Here is a 14,405-nt window from a genome sequence, read left to right as displayed (position 1 = left end):
ACGCAGAACCTGGATGAACTGCACTGGTTGTAGGTGGGACTGACACCGACTGGCTCACTTTGAAGTCCACAGTGGATTATCGCTTTGGGACATTTGTACCGAGGAGAATACACTCCTGTATCTTGTCCAGACTGTGACAGGGACGGGAGAAGTACTGTGGAAAGGGGCCGGGTCGCTTCTGGTGGAACACACGACCCAGGCCACGGTTGTCGCTCAGGGACTGTGTGTTGGCGAGTCCCGTGTCGGTTTTGAGCTCACAGCGTTGCATTCTTAGGCGGCTCTGGGTGGGTGGCCTGGTGCGGGCACAGGCTCCAGCGGAGGGCTTGCCCCCTTCCCCTCAGCTCACCCGGTGCAAGCCCAGTCTTCATTCCCTTCCCTTCTCGCCGGTCAGGGGCTGTGGGCCCTGCCTGTCAGGGCCCTGGCTAATTACAGCCGCGCACATGCAGCTTTTTACATGTGGCCTTTTGCTTCTACCACTGTTGTTCCCCTCTGACACCATGCAGTTACCAGCCCTGTGCCTCCTCATGGAACAAACACACCCTCATCCCCACCCGGCTAATGAGGCGATTAGAGGGATTTCACGGTGACCTTGCTCTTCCTCCACACCTGGGTCACCTGCAGACAGCGGGGACCACAGGGTGTGCTTTCAGTCAAGCAGTCAGGGCCGACAACAAAGGACAGGAACCCAGCCCGCCTCTCCTGGGAGGGTGCTGGGGCGGCCACGTTCACTGTTGGAGCCTTCCAGGCACCGGAGTTGGAAGACGGGGCTGGCCCGGCGCGACTTGGCAGACAGCAGTTGAGGCTGCATGCAACAGGAGACTGCCCAGCTCTTCGTTAGACTGGCCTTGCTCGGAGCTCTTCTGGCTCATACCACTGGAGAAATAGAAAAGGATGTGCTAGGCCCCAGCTTTCCCCTCGCTACACATGGTTCAGTTCGTTTTAGTCATCCTGAGCCCCTCCTGGGGTTGACTCACTCCTCTGATCTGTCCCCGTGGTCTTTGGGCTCCTTTCCTGAGTAGGCGGGTGTGTGTCCCCAGCTCCTCCGCACTCTCCTTACTTCGATGAGGCTAGAGCCTTTGCATCCTGTTAGGACTTGAACGAAATGACTCCAGGTCTTTTTCAGACATCCTCTTCATTCTGGCCCTGATGTTACAGCAACAGTCCGAAATGGAGAGTAGGGTCTTAACTGCTTAGTAATCCAGAACAGGGAGCACCGCCGTGGAGCAGCCGCGTAGGACTGTGGGACTCTTCAGGGCTTCTGCGTGCCCTCGGCTGTGCTGAGTCCACATGCAGATCCCACGGAGACTTCACCGGGGCCCTGTGACCAAGGCTGGTCCCCGGTGGCCCGGGAGGACGTGGGTGGGCCTGGTCCCACGGCCCCGAGTCTTTTTAAAAGAGATCCTGGAGCCCATCTCTGAGCACTTGGCTGCTGCCTTGTGTTCCCTTTGTGGAAGCTTCCAGCTTCTAGAGTTGATATTGGACAAAGTGACAGGTATTTGAAACTTGCTCTAGATGTTTTTCTATGTGAGCAGGTAGTTCACATAGCAGAAGAAACAGACTCGAAGCAGGAAGTCATTGGGTTTAAAACCAGCAGAGTAGCAACCGGTGGAGTGGGTGGTAGAAGCTTTGCGTTTATGGGGCAGTTACCTCAGAAGATCTCTGAGAAGAGGTGATGACAGGGAGGTTCTGGATCCCACTTCTTCTCTGGCTTCCTTCCGGGTCTGGAGGCAGAAGGGTGCAGTGCAGTGGGGAACCTGGAGCCGGCATCAGATGTTCCAAGCTTGATCCCAGCCCTGGCAACAGCGGATCTGGGCCGTGGGGGCCATGGGGGCCGTGGGGCTGTGTGGAGTGGCAGAAGGTACCGAACGTGGAGCGCCTGGCCTAGAGCCCATGCCGCTTTCTCCCACCGTCCCACTTCCTCTCTCTGAGTCTGTAAGTGAGGGATGAACACTTCGCGGAACCTTCCTGAGTGCTCCCGCCAAAGCCTGCCCTTGACCCTCTTGTTGCGTGTCTCCTCCATCCGGAAGGCCTCTGCTCCAGGCCTCGCAGCCGCGTGGGCCCGCCACCTCCCCGGTGGACCCTGCTCTCGCTATAAGAGATCCTGGAAATGAGTCCCGACGGACCACTTTCATTTTCCCCCCTTTGGTCTTTCCACTCTCTGGTCTCTGTGAGATTCAAATGCTGAATGTGCATGATTTGCAAACACAAAAATACAAGGTGTTGTTATCGTTGATCAAAGCCATCGCTGGTCCACATGACGTGTGTCAGATATCTGATGATGGCTCCTTCTCTCCCGCCTTTCCTCTTTCCCATACTGTTAATAACAATAACAGTCAACATTTAATGAGGGCCTTCGCAACAGGCACTGTGAGAGGCGCTTTGATTCATTAGTTCACTTAATCCTTTTGTGAGTGAGCAGACTGGCAAAAGGAGAAACCGGGCCTTGGTCGGACTTAGAGAGTCGCACAGCCCGTGCGTGACGGCGCCAGGATCCTTCCCCTCCGAGGGGCCAGCTCTGCCCCGTGGCGCCACCCCTGGGCCCTGCAGCCCCAGCGCCTCCAGCTGCCCGTCGGTCACACCGTTCCTCTGGGCAGCTCTTCTCTCAGCCCAGGTTCTTTTCTAAATCGGGCTCGTCAGACTCACCAAACACGCAGCAGAGACCGGCCAGCACAACGAGGACGGCGATCATACCTCTTGGTCCGTTAATGGTAAGAGCCAGGAGCGCGGCTGCCGCTCATTGCAGGGCTCAGCACCGGCCAGGCTCTCAGTGCAGGGGGTGGGGGGCGGCTGTGTCCTGCCCCTCACAGGGCAGGGTGGGGCTCACACGCACCCAGACCTCCAGGCTCATTCTTGCCATGTCGGTCATGCTGTGGCTTCGATCGAAACTGGCCAGCTGGGTCGCTGCTTGCTTGCACTTGGATAGTTCAAACCAGCCAGCTGCTTTGCTTCAAGAGCAAGACGTGGCCTGTGCCCCCGTTCTGTCTCACCTTTTAGCTGAGGCCCGTCCCTTTGGCCTGCTAGGGTGTAGCAGGTGCTCTGTCATTCTGTGTGTTAGCTGTCCCTGCAGGCTGCTTTTCATGTGCAGATGTGATAAATATGCCTCGTGATCTCATCCGAGGCATCCATAATAACGCCAGACAGGACGGCCCAGAGGGCTGAGCTCTGGGGTTCGGTGCTGAAATTCTGCACCGAGCTTATCAATCTCAGGCAGCATTTTCAGGATCTAGTCCTACTGGTTACAAATACCCATAATTGTGTCCATGTCTGCTTGGTACTTCTCCATCTTGATATTTTCACAGAGAACTAAAATGTGTAAAGCACTCTAACATGCTCGTAGGCCTAGATGTGGAGGCACTTTCTGACATGGGGGAGACTAAGCTTGGAGAAAGCTCTTGACTCCACGGGGACATCAGCTGGGTGAGGGGCAGAGCTGGGATTCCAGCCGGGGTCCTCAGGACTCCGTCTTCTACCCTTTCCTTCCCCAGCCCTGCCACCCTGCCCAGTGACGTCTGTGCCTAAGTCCCAATCTCTAAACATCATCTCTGTCCTCTCTTTCATCATGCCTGCTCTGCCAGGTGGCAGATTGATCACGACGTCAATGTATCGATCGCCTGTGACCAGTGTGGCCTGGCGGCACGCCCGCCCTCACCCCAAAGCTCAGAGCTCCTGTCTGCTCTACACTGGGTCTTGTTCTTGGATGTAAGGCAGAAACCGCCTTTTTATCAATCCCTGTGTCCACAGAGCCACTCTCGGGGATTTTTCTGCAATGTCCACTGCCGCAGCAGGGCTCACCTGGAATGGGGTGTCTGTTGGGGCCCTGGTGGTTTCACAGAAGCTAGTGTTGGTTTGATCCGAAGAAATCACAAAGAAAGCATCCCTTATAGGGCCCACCTGCCAGCTTACATCTCTGCCGAAACAGAATGCAAAGGTGAAAGGAGTCTTGATACAGTTGCTTTTCCTTCAGTGACCGTGGAAGGTTTGGGTTTGAGAGTGTGTAGGCTAAACTATCATCCCGTGCTGGCTGATTCCTTACCTGAACCACTTTATTGCACCAGAGGGACTGCTTGTCAAATTCTCCCTGGAGTTGTTTGTTCCTCTTACTGTCATCTGAGAGCCACCAGAACCCCGCTCAGACATTGCTGCCTTTTCTTCATCCGTAAGAGCAAGGCGGAAAGTAGAAACTTTGGAGTCTGCCTCAGGCCACCTGAAAGCATCCCTGTTTCCTACCAGGATCACTTAGCACCCAGGCTTTTCTTCCAGCTGGGGGGCTTGCTTCCCCGCTGCCTCCTTGGTGGGGGATCTCACCGTGGCTCTGGGTCATTGGCTTACATGCAGAAGGTTTCAGATCACAGAAGTAAGCACACTTGACTACTCTTCCATCTGTCTTTCTTTCTTTCTTTCTTTCTTTCTTTTTTTTTTAAGATTTTATTTATTTGACAGAGAGCGAGATAGCCAGCGAGAGAGGGAACATAGGGGGAGTGGGAGAGGAAGAAGCAGGCTCCCAGCAGAGGGGCCTGATGTGGGGCTCAATCCCAAGACTCTGGGATCACGCCCTGAACCGAAGGCAGACGCTTAACGACTGAGCCACCCAGGCGCCCCTGTGTTTCTGTTTTAAGAGAAAAATCTCTCACAAAATCAAGCAAACTAACAGCCAAAGGGAAAGAGGTTTTGATAAGTAAAGATTAAAATAACTTTGATATTTCAGCATAGAGCAAAAATCTACCATTTGATTTTTTTCCCCTAAAATAAGCACACTTTTTTCTGATTATAAAGGTAATACATGTTCGTTGTAAAAATCCAGGCAATAGGGAAAAGCTTTAAAATCACCCATTAGCCCACAATCCGAGTTAACCCTGAATCACATCTTTTATGCCCTCAGACTTCCTCTCTGGGTGTACATATTCAGGTCTCTTTACACGTATAATGAAACCGAACAAATTGTGAGTTTTTAAACTGCTGTTTTTCACCTAAGTTATCCAGCCATTACACTGAAGATGCACGTATCCGCGGCTCCAAGAGTGTCTGAGATGTTGAGATAACACGAATGTTGTCTTGGTATTGAAAGTATTTCGGGATGCCTGGGTGGCTCAGTCCGTTAAGCTTCTGACTCTTGGTTTCAGCTCAAGTCATGATCTCAGGGCCGTGGGATCGAGCCCCTCACTGGGCCTCGTGCTCAGCATGAAGCCTGCTTTAGATTCTCTCTCTCCCTCTGCCCCTCCCCTTATAAAAAAATTTCACCTAAGAGACTTCTTGTTTTGATAACAACTTAACAGCACAGTGATTAAGTGTGCAAGGCACAGGGTCAGATTTTCGGGGCTGAACCCCCAGCTCCTCTGTCACCGGTTTGTGACCCTGGGGGTGCTAACAGTACCTGTGTCATGGGGTTGGTGGTGAAATAAATGAGTGAAATGCCGGTCGAGTGCCAAAAACCGTACCTGGCGTACCCTAAGTGCCACGTGAGTGGGGGTAGTAGAATTATTATTAAAGTCACACGGCCAGTTCAAAGGCTTGGATTTGACGTGTTTTACCTTTAAATCCCTTCACCACCTGTGTAAGTGACATGTTGTTGTAATATATTTGGTAGACCTCGTTCATGTTGGCCACCATCATCGTCACCATCTCTTCAAACGTCACCTGCAGGAAGTGTTCTGAACGTCAGGAGGGGGGTGACGGGTGCATTCCGAGTCCCTGGGGGGCAGGTTTATTGTCCAGTGACTGTCTTGGATAACTGGATAGCTGTTGGGGAGGAATCGTTAAACCGGAAGAAAATCCGGATGGAATTAAGGCAGTAGCAGACTAAAAATATGCTTGAGCGTTTTTCAGTGCAAAGATGCGGAGGACTTTTCGTAAGCCTGATCCTGAAGCGGGAAAAGAAAACATTGCTTGGCTTGACAGTACGTAAATCGAAGAAGATAGAGTGAAACACTGTCCCGGGGAAGGACACCACTAACACAGGCCGGAGCTGGAGCGGCTTCCCACCTGGGCTGGCCCTCTGTGAGCCTGTGGATAAAGCTGTGAGGAGGTCCTGAGGCCCCTCTTCTGCAGCGGTCACCCTAATGGGCATATTGATTTCCTAATTAGGCTGTGATTTCACCTTATTGGCAGTGAAAGTGGCATCTGCCCGTCCTGCCGGGTAATCCAGCCTGGTGACCGAGGGGGCTCGTTCATCCTTCACTACAAGGGAGCTCCCTGTGGTTAGATAAACTGATCTGTTGCTTGGTAACTGCAGGATTATGCGGGTGGACCGGGAAGTCCATTCGAGAGGGGTTTGAGTGTTTGGAGGGCAAGGAGGGCAAGAAAGTTGGCGAGGCCCTGGGAGAACTGCAACTTGGCAGGAGAAGGAAGCGAGAGCCCACGTGGGCCCGGCGCAGGCCTGGGTTGAGAACATTCCACCTTCCCATCTGTACTTTGCCTTCTCAGCCCTGGGCCTCAGAACAAAGGCACAGCAGACAGCAAGCTGGCCAAGGGGGAGGATGGGTCCTGCTGCTCCGACAGCAGGGGAGGCTCCCGCGGGGTGACCCCGAGGTCCATGTCCTGAGGAAGGGGTCTGGGTCTGAAAGATCAAACCCTGCTTGCTCTCAGGACCACCAAGAGCCTCGGAGTTTGGGTTTGGGTCCCAGGTGGAAAGTACATTGACTAGAATGAGATCATAAAATAGCTAGGATGTTTTGCGATCACAAGCTCCAGGCTTAAGCGGGACCACCGCCAAGACGCGCTTTCAGCAGTGTCCTCGGCCACAGTGTGGACTCGAAGCTCCTTCAGAAACATGCCCACTCGGTGGCACACCGTACCCAGCAGACGGGGCCCTCTGCTGCCCCGAGCACCCAGCTGTCCGTGTCTTCGAAGGGACAGAGTGTGCATGTGCATCTGGCTGCCTGTGTGGCGCCTCTGGTGGCGGGGGGCATGGTGCCGGGAGCCCTCGGCCGGAGTGTGCCACTTCCGCAGGTGGCGCTGGCCCTGTTGGCAGTTAGGGCATCCGTCGCCCGATCAGGTGCTGGTTATTTAGTTTGCCTTAGCAGTGGCAGGAGCAGTCTCTGATGCAGGAGAGCCTATGCTGGGGAGGATATTTTGACTGAAATTTTACATATTTTGAAACTCAGGTGGTTATGTTTAAAATTATACACTTGTGAGTACCTGGCTTCAAAAGGGGAAGAGGCAGCATTTCTTCCTGTCAGAACCTTTTCACTCCGTCTGTCATGTAACCCAACTAAAAATAAACTACGAGCCCAAGAACTGGCAGCCTTCAGTTTGGAACAAGTTGAGTGCTCTCACGAGCAGGCCTGGCTCCCGCCGCTTCCCACCCCTCTCGAGCCCCCCCTCCCCAGGTGTGGCCTTCCGCCAGGGACAGCAGGCCACACTGTGTCCCATCCCACCCCCCACCCTCCACCCCGCAGGGTCCATGGAGTCAGAATGAGTGCGCTGTGGGAGAGGAGGTGAACCAGAAGTGCCCTGGCTTGCCTCCTAGTGGCCTTGGGGGGACTTGCTCTGCCCCTCTGGACCGCAGTTTCCTCATTTCTAACCAAGCAGCCTTGGCAGGTGGCAGCCTGTGTGTCTGTCTGTCTTAACCCTACGACACTGTGAGCTTGTTCTGCAGTTCTAAGTGTCCTCCCCATTGTTCAGATGAGGAAGCTGGAGCCCAGAGAGCCTTGTTCCACGTCATTCAGCTCATGAGCAAGGTTCCAGGCCAGGCATCTCCATCAGCCTCACTCTCCTCTTCCTCCCCACCTGCTCCTTCCTCCTCGGCCATCCAGATTCAGCCCTCATTGTTCCCCTACAGCATCCCTGTGTGACCACAGGACTCCCCCAGGTCAAATCGTGGTATTGGTCACCCTTGATCCTGCTGGGCCTTCCTGAATGTCCGTCCCGGGACCAGCAGCCTGGTGGGAAGCACGTCGGCTTGAGTCCCTCTGATGTGTGTTTGCTTCTCTGCTTCTGCACCTGTGAGCTAGATGGTCCTGGGCAAGGTACGTGTGCCCCTCCAGAGCAGGTTCCCGGTCTGTGAAAGGAGGGTGCAACCACCCCTCCCTCGTCCCGCCGACATGATGTGAGATCAGGACCTGGGAAGCACTGCCCTCTGTACCCCGCATCTCACTGAGTGCTGTCACGGACGCAGCCATGCACCTGGTGATAAACTCGAACCCTTAAACACTGGCTCCTCATTATCCTTGCGTCTTCGTTTTTCCCAACAAAGGGTGAGTATGTTTCCCCCCGTGTGTCTTGGTAGAAAACCGGGCTCTGCCTGTACTGCGGACTTAGCCGCCCCGGCCCTGCACCAACAGGCGTGGTTGCCTTAACCTAGATGGGACGCTGTCACACGATTCTACAGCCTTTCATCATCTGTTTATTAGCACAACCTTAGTCCTGTCGCTAATTCTTGAGTTTTAAAGGAGTTCCGTTATGTTTATTTTGACCACAGCTTTAGTCCAGTTGAGCTCTGATTATTACAAAGAAAATGTTGTAACTATAAGTCACAGAGGGTGACATGTGCCTTCTGTAAAAACCCCAAGACACCATATTACCCTAAGACCCTGCCATCGGGGGGTTGAGGGAATGGCCTGCGTGACACTATGGGTCTCTGTTATTGTTTGGTTAAAATTGTGTCTCGGGAAACATTTACTCTTCCATTTTCATAATCATTCTTCCTGTGCACAATTGAACTTCTACAAATTTCTCCCTCTGATCTGATCAAATGGTAAGGCTGCTGTCTCTTGAAAACGGTTAGTAGTATTCAATGTCTGAGATGGATTTTCAGCCTTTGGCACTTACTTTTCGAGTGGGGTAGGCGGGGAGACCCCCCCGAGCCACACGCACGTCTGTGATCCGTGGAGAGCTGCTGGGCCGACACGTACCGCGCTGGCCCACCACACCCTGGGTTTGGGGTTCTTGGGTCAGAAATACTTACTAGAGTCTCCTCAGTCAGTGAAGAGGTGAATGTGACTGACCCCAGCTGTCTCTGTTTGGCCCCGTCGCGGTGGAGGCCGATCGCTTGGAACTACATGGGCCTCACTTGCGGGGAGCCACCGGCGAGCTCCCACCGCTAAGTGTGGTTGAGTTTTAAGGCGGGTTTATTCCCCCCCCCCCCGCCCGCCGTCCTTTGGCAAACTGCTGTATCATACATTTCATTTGCCATCAGAGTGTGAGTGTGTATCGTTATTTTTTTCCATGAAAACAACATAGAACAAAGCCTCACTTTTAAAAATGCCATGATATTTTGCCACTGTTATGAAAATCTGTCAGCACCGTATCTAATCTTCTGGTGCATCCAACAAGCACTATTGAAGGGACTGTACTTCTGTTAATACAAAAATGTCAGTTCCACAGTCTCGGAACCAGCTGCTCTCAGCCCCTTTCCAAATGGGAAAGAAAAAAAATAATAAAGTTTCTTTTCCCCTCTGCTGTTACTGTTCTTCAGGGCTGACCTTCATAAGAAGACCCGGAGTAAACACCGCCTTGCTGAAATCTTGCGTTCGGAATACTCAAGTGGGATGGAGGCCGGCGTCGCCAAGGTCAAAAAGCAAAAACAAACACGCAGAGCCCGGCAGCCAGCCACGCAGTGCTGTCTGTAACCGGAGCCCAGCCTCGGCCGTGGGAAAAACTAAGAAACGCTCCCCGTGAAGCAGAAAAACCCAAAAAGACTTACTGGGGGACAACAGGACTTGCCAAAAAAGTTTTCGTTTTGGGGGGCTTGGGGGTGGATCCTGGAGGCCTCAGAGGCCTGGGCTGATGTCCTGTCCTTGTCAGGACCTTGTGGGAAGTAATGGTGCCACTTTTCCCTGAAGACGACGTCCCTGACCCGGGGAAGCCACAGCCCTCATCCGGGCGGGGGCAGGGGTTGGCGTTGTGTAGCCGAGCCGGTTAATTCTTACCTTCTGTGAGGTAGCTTATACTTTGTATTTCTTCCACCAGAACCGTCTTGGCCTGCAGTTTGCAGGTGCCCCGCGAGCTCGGGTGCGGGCCTGGTGGTGCCGGCATCAGCAAGGGGGCCTCTTCCGGCCTCGGGACAGGGTTCTGAAGGAGTCTCAAAGTTTTCAGGAGCTGCCCTATGTCAGCTCGTGGATTAGCATGCATTTTGTAAAATAGGATTTTAAAAACTGGAATGCAGTTTGCAAAAGTGAGGAAAAAAAACATCGGATCATTTTCTTGATGTACCAGTGCTTCGTGTAAAAGGACTCGACAGGTTTGGGGGTGGGTCACAGGCTCCTGGTCCCGTCGGCGGGCTGCTGCTCCAAACCCCACATCGTAGTCATGCGCATGGCTGCCCCTTTCGTGTCCAAGGAAAACTTCTTTCACTGCTGATGGATGTACTGGTGCCTTTTCTGTTTATTTTTTTTTACTGTTGCCTTTGAAGTCAAAGGGCACCAGTCTGCTGAGTCAACGTTTTTGCCCATCGAATCCCACCTTGTCCTCAAGTCTGGGGTCTGGGGTTCTTTGTAGTGTGGCCCAGGCCTCAGCCACCCCTCCCCTACTGTGTTTCCCTGGGAGGTTTGAAAGCGCACCCCCCCCCCCCCCCCCCCCCCGCCAGCAGGGCTTACTGATTTCCCAGTAAGTGTCAGATTGGGATGCGGGAGACTCCAGAGGGGAGTCTGCCCGTAGGTGCTCTGTTCGCTCCACTTTCCTGTTCTCTTTGCCGCCTTCCTCCTCCTCCAGTTCCTGCAGCAGGAGCTGAGGCCCCACTTCAGTACCCCCTCCAGATCCACAGGCACTGAGTGGCCGGGAGCGGACCCTGAGAGTTGCGAGGTGGGCCGTCGGCAGGGTCCACGGAGTGGTCGGCGTGCTCACCTCTCCCTCTCTGGTAGCCAGGGTAGGGGCGGTCAGCTGACACCCACACCCGAGGCCCCGGAGAGAGGGCCAGCGGGAGCCCAGTGAGCACGAATCCTCCGCAGAGGGAAACTGTGGCCTCCCCAGAACGGCTGTCACACGGCAGTTCATAGGGACGGCTGGTGAAATTTGCAACAACAGCAGTAACGATAATAATGAAGCCGTGCAGCACATGTCAAGCCGACTTGGGGAAATCCGCCACCTTTCTTTCACTTCAGCGTAATGGTTCACAGGATTTGGATGAGAAAAGGAGGCATCAAACTTTAGAGACAAAACCGAGCTGTGTGAGAAACAGGATTAATGCCAGTGATTGGGGAGGATCAAAGAGAAGCCCTGCTCCCCCCGCACCCCCATGTACGCATTCCAAGAGAGGTCCGATCCGGGTTCCGCATTCCTGGGGGAGCCGTGCTGAGTGTGTAAAGGACGATAATTCTGAGGTGGAACTCGTGCTTACTCTGCTAACACTGAGGTGAGGGGCCCCTGCCATAGATGCTGTGTGGGCTGTTTCTAAGCAGAATCAATATATTACCCCCAGTTAATAAAGAAACATGGATTTAACAGATTTAAGGTTAATATTATCTAAATTTAAATAACCTTAAAATAAATCTCTTTCTCCTATTATGGCTCCTGACCGATTATACATTTCAGGCATCAATTAGGCAAAGCTTTAGCCTAATTCCACTGTACATATTCTAATTTCGTGTGTACTTTTAATCGTGCCTCTTTTTCTGATTTCCCAAACTTACCTATTTCTGGGTCGCAAGCCTGATCCCATATTTAAAGTCACAGAGAATTTGGACATCTCATGGAGTGTTGCAGCCTAAACCTTTTCCCCCCTCGTGGGCTTGTCGAGTGCTTGTTTTTCATCCAAAACATCTTCGTGTTTGCAGCTCTTAGTGGCTGTAGTTCTTCAGAGGGGCCGTTCCCACGCACCGAAGGGCAGAGAGCCCTTGGCGAGGGCTTAAGCCAGCGCTGGTGCACCCGGCATCTTCCACTCTAGGAGCAGCAGAGAGCCAACCGGGTCTCAGCAAAGGACATTTTGACAGAGCCCAGTGGATTCCTTAGACTTTTATTTTTTTCCCTTTCCTGTAGTGAAGGGAGGTGAGATTCAGGAAGAGGAGAGTAAATGAGAGCCCCAAACTGCTAGTGACCTTGCTGGTTAGCGCCGCGGCCACTCGAACCCAAGCCTCGCTTCCGTGACACAGAAATTTAAAGCTTTTTCTACCGGAGAAGTGGCCCTGCTTGGAAAGGGCACTTCACATGTCTTGTTAAATGGCCTGCGTGACTGTCTCACCTTCTCTCTTAATGTGCTCCCACCATGAGAGGAGCTCTGAGCAAGGCCTACCTGTGTGGGGGCGGTGGGTCACCCTTAGAGTCAGCTTGGCGCCTCAAAAATGTCCAGAGCCCTTGTAACGAGGCTCACGGGAATCTCAACTTCTTTAAACTTCGCTGCCCCGACCCCGCGGAGCCTGGGTTTGTAAGGGACTGGGGTGGGCCGGTGGAGGAGCAGAGAGGATGCCTCCCGGGAGCCTCTGCCATTGTTCTGCCCTCCGGGGGGCTTGCATTCCCTCTTTCTTTGTATTGTAAAAAGAGTTCACACCCAGCCCCAGGGTTGGGAACAGAGGAGCCAATTTAGCCTCTAAATGGGTGAGAGCAGAAGCCCACCTCACCGCAAAGGCTATGAAGTTATTATTACAGATGGGAAGTGCAGGACAATTTAAGATATCGTAATTATAAACTTGTAGGGAAGCCTTGTTCTTCATTAATGTAAGATATGAACTCGCCTCTGAGGTACAAGGACAATTACACAGTGAGAATGTGTCTGCGGTTTACGCTGCCGCTGTGTAAATGTGAGAGCGGTTGCTCCGCTCTACCTCCTTCCCTTTCACAAAATGAAAAGCACACCAGTGCAAGTTGTCCTTTGATAGATTTTTAATATGATTTTAAAGAGTTTTGTTTGGTCTCATTCTTATTCAATGAGATTAATTTAAAGCACTTATCCCCTGGGCTTAAGTCAATCCATGTAGGATTTCGGCTGGGTTTGTTGCGTGGGGGGGGTTTTGTTTGCAGGAGGCTATGAGAGACTCCTTTCCCACTTCATTAACCCTGAGTTGGGGACAGTCTCCCCTCGCCCCCCACCACAGCCAGAGCTGGGGATTTACCAACCCCCATTCACATGCAAAAGAACTCGAAAGCCGAGAGGCTCCTTGACTTAATTAGCTGCTGTGCATTTTGCAAAATTAGAATAATACCCTCACCATCCCAAGAAAGAAAAGCGGGGGGGGGGCAGGAAACAGTAGCAGGGACCGTTGAGGGGGGGTACTTTAAAATTGCCCTCCACCCCTCCCCCAGGAGGCAGCCCTCTCCCACAACAATCCTGCCCCAAAACTGGAGGGGGCTCGACTTGCGGGGCCCCAAAACTTCCCAGCCCTGGGCCTGTCTACTGCCCTGAGAGTCTGAGCTGCAGGTGGTGTGTGGAGGGGAACACCTGCGCCCACCTCCCCTGAGAGGGAACGGCCTCAGGAGGTGACCTTGGCCCTTTGAACATGAACTGGAGGCCTGGAGTCTGGCTGGAGCCTTAAACCCCTCCTCCCCTGAGATCCTGGAACCGCAGGCTGGGGCATGGGGCGGACACCGGGATTCGGCTCCCCTCTCGGTCTCATCTCTGTACTCCTGGGGTAAAGGGGGGAAGTGAGAGGATGCCAGATTGTGGGGGTTACCGATGTGGCGTCAGGCTCCCAGCGAAGGCTCGTAGGGTCGTGGCGGCGCGGGCCGGAGCCGCCTCGGCGCCCGTGAGCGTCCGGAGCCCGAGTGCGGCCGGGGCATGGGGCGGAGGGGGCTGGCGGGGGGAGTAGTCTCGGAGCCCATCTGTCGGCCCTGCGCCCGGCGGGCCGGTCACCAGCTGCCGGCGCCCTTGTTGCGGCCAGATGAGCCGGCTCAGCGAGGGCACCGCAGCCCGGCCCGCAGTCGAGCGAGCCCCGGCGCTGACCCCCACTCCAGCCCCCAGGACGCTGGGAGCAGCAAGAAACCAGATGGAGAGGGAAGGGGGGTGGGTGGGGAGAGCAGCGGGCTCCCCTCACTGTAGAGACAGGAAGACTGAGGCCAGGGAGGGGAGGCCCCTGCCCGGGGACCCCAGTGAGTCCAATCGGGGCCCCTGCCCCCGACCACAGTGCCAAGGAAGAGAGGTGGACAAAAATATTTCCTTATTGAGGATGGAAAGAGGCCGAGTCCCAGGAGGGGGAAATGCATTTAAGGAGGGGTGGGAAAGAAGGGCTGAGCCCAGACAGGCGCGTGGTCATTTGTAAGAAGTTTATTTCGACATTTAAAAAAAGAGAGAGAGAACCCGAGGGCCTGGCTGCCCCGGACGGAGGCTGGAGGTGGGGGCTGGGGGTCGGGGTGGTGGGCAAGCCCCGTCGACCCCTTCCTGCCTCGCCTGGGAGGGAAGACGGCACAGGCCACAAACTCACTGATTCACGGACACGGTCACGGGCTCATGGGTCACGAATAAATTACTTCATATACACTTTGCACACCTTATGTACAGCTCTGCGGCGGCCTGGGCGCTCAGAGGAGGGCTCCACACTCCC

At 54.0% G+C, this 14,405-nt stretch overlaps 1 protein-coding gene across 1 annotated transcript in view; it reads left to right on the top strand.

Moving 5' to 3' along the window:
* Positions 1–11,436, top strand: part of DDX31 (DEAD-box helicase 31) — a 70,508-nt gene extending 59,072 nt beyond the window's left edge. The window contains 2 exon segments of the mRNA XM_026514246.4: positions 9,413–9,518; positions 9,520–11,436. Coding sequence (XP_026370031.3) covers positions 9,413–9,518; positions 9,520–9,615 — 202 coding nt within the window. The 3' untranslated portion in view covers positions 9,616–11,436.
* Positions 11,437–14,405: the final 2,969 nt, after the last annotated feature.

This window comes from Ursus arctos, unplaced genomic scaffold, assembly GCF_023065955.2.
Source record: "Ursus arctos isolate Adak ecotype North America unplaced genomic scaffold, UrsArc2.0 scaffold_18, whole genome shotgun sequence".
In the NCBI taxonomy this organism is placed as follows: Eukaryota; Metazoa; Chordata; class Mammalia; order Carnivora; family Ursidae; genus Ursus; species Ursus arctos.
Note: the sequence above shows the minus strand (reverse complement) of the source record. Positions and strands in the feature narration are given on the sequence as shown.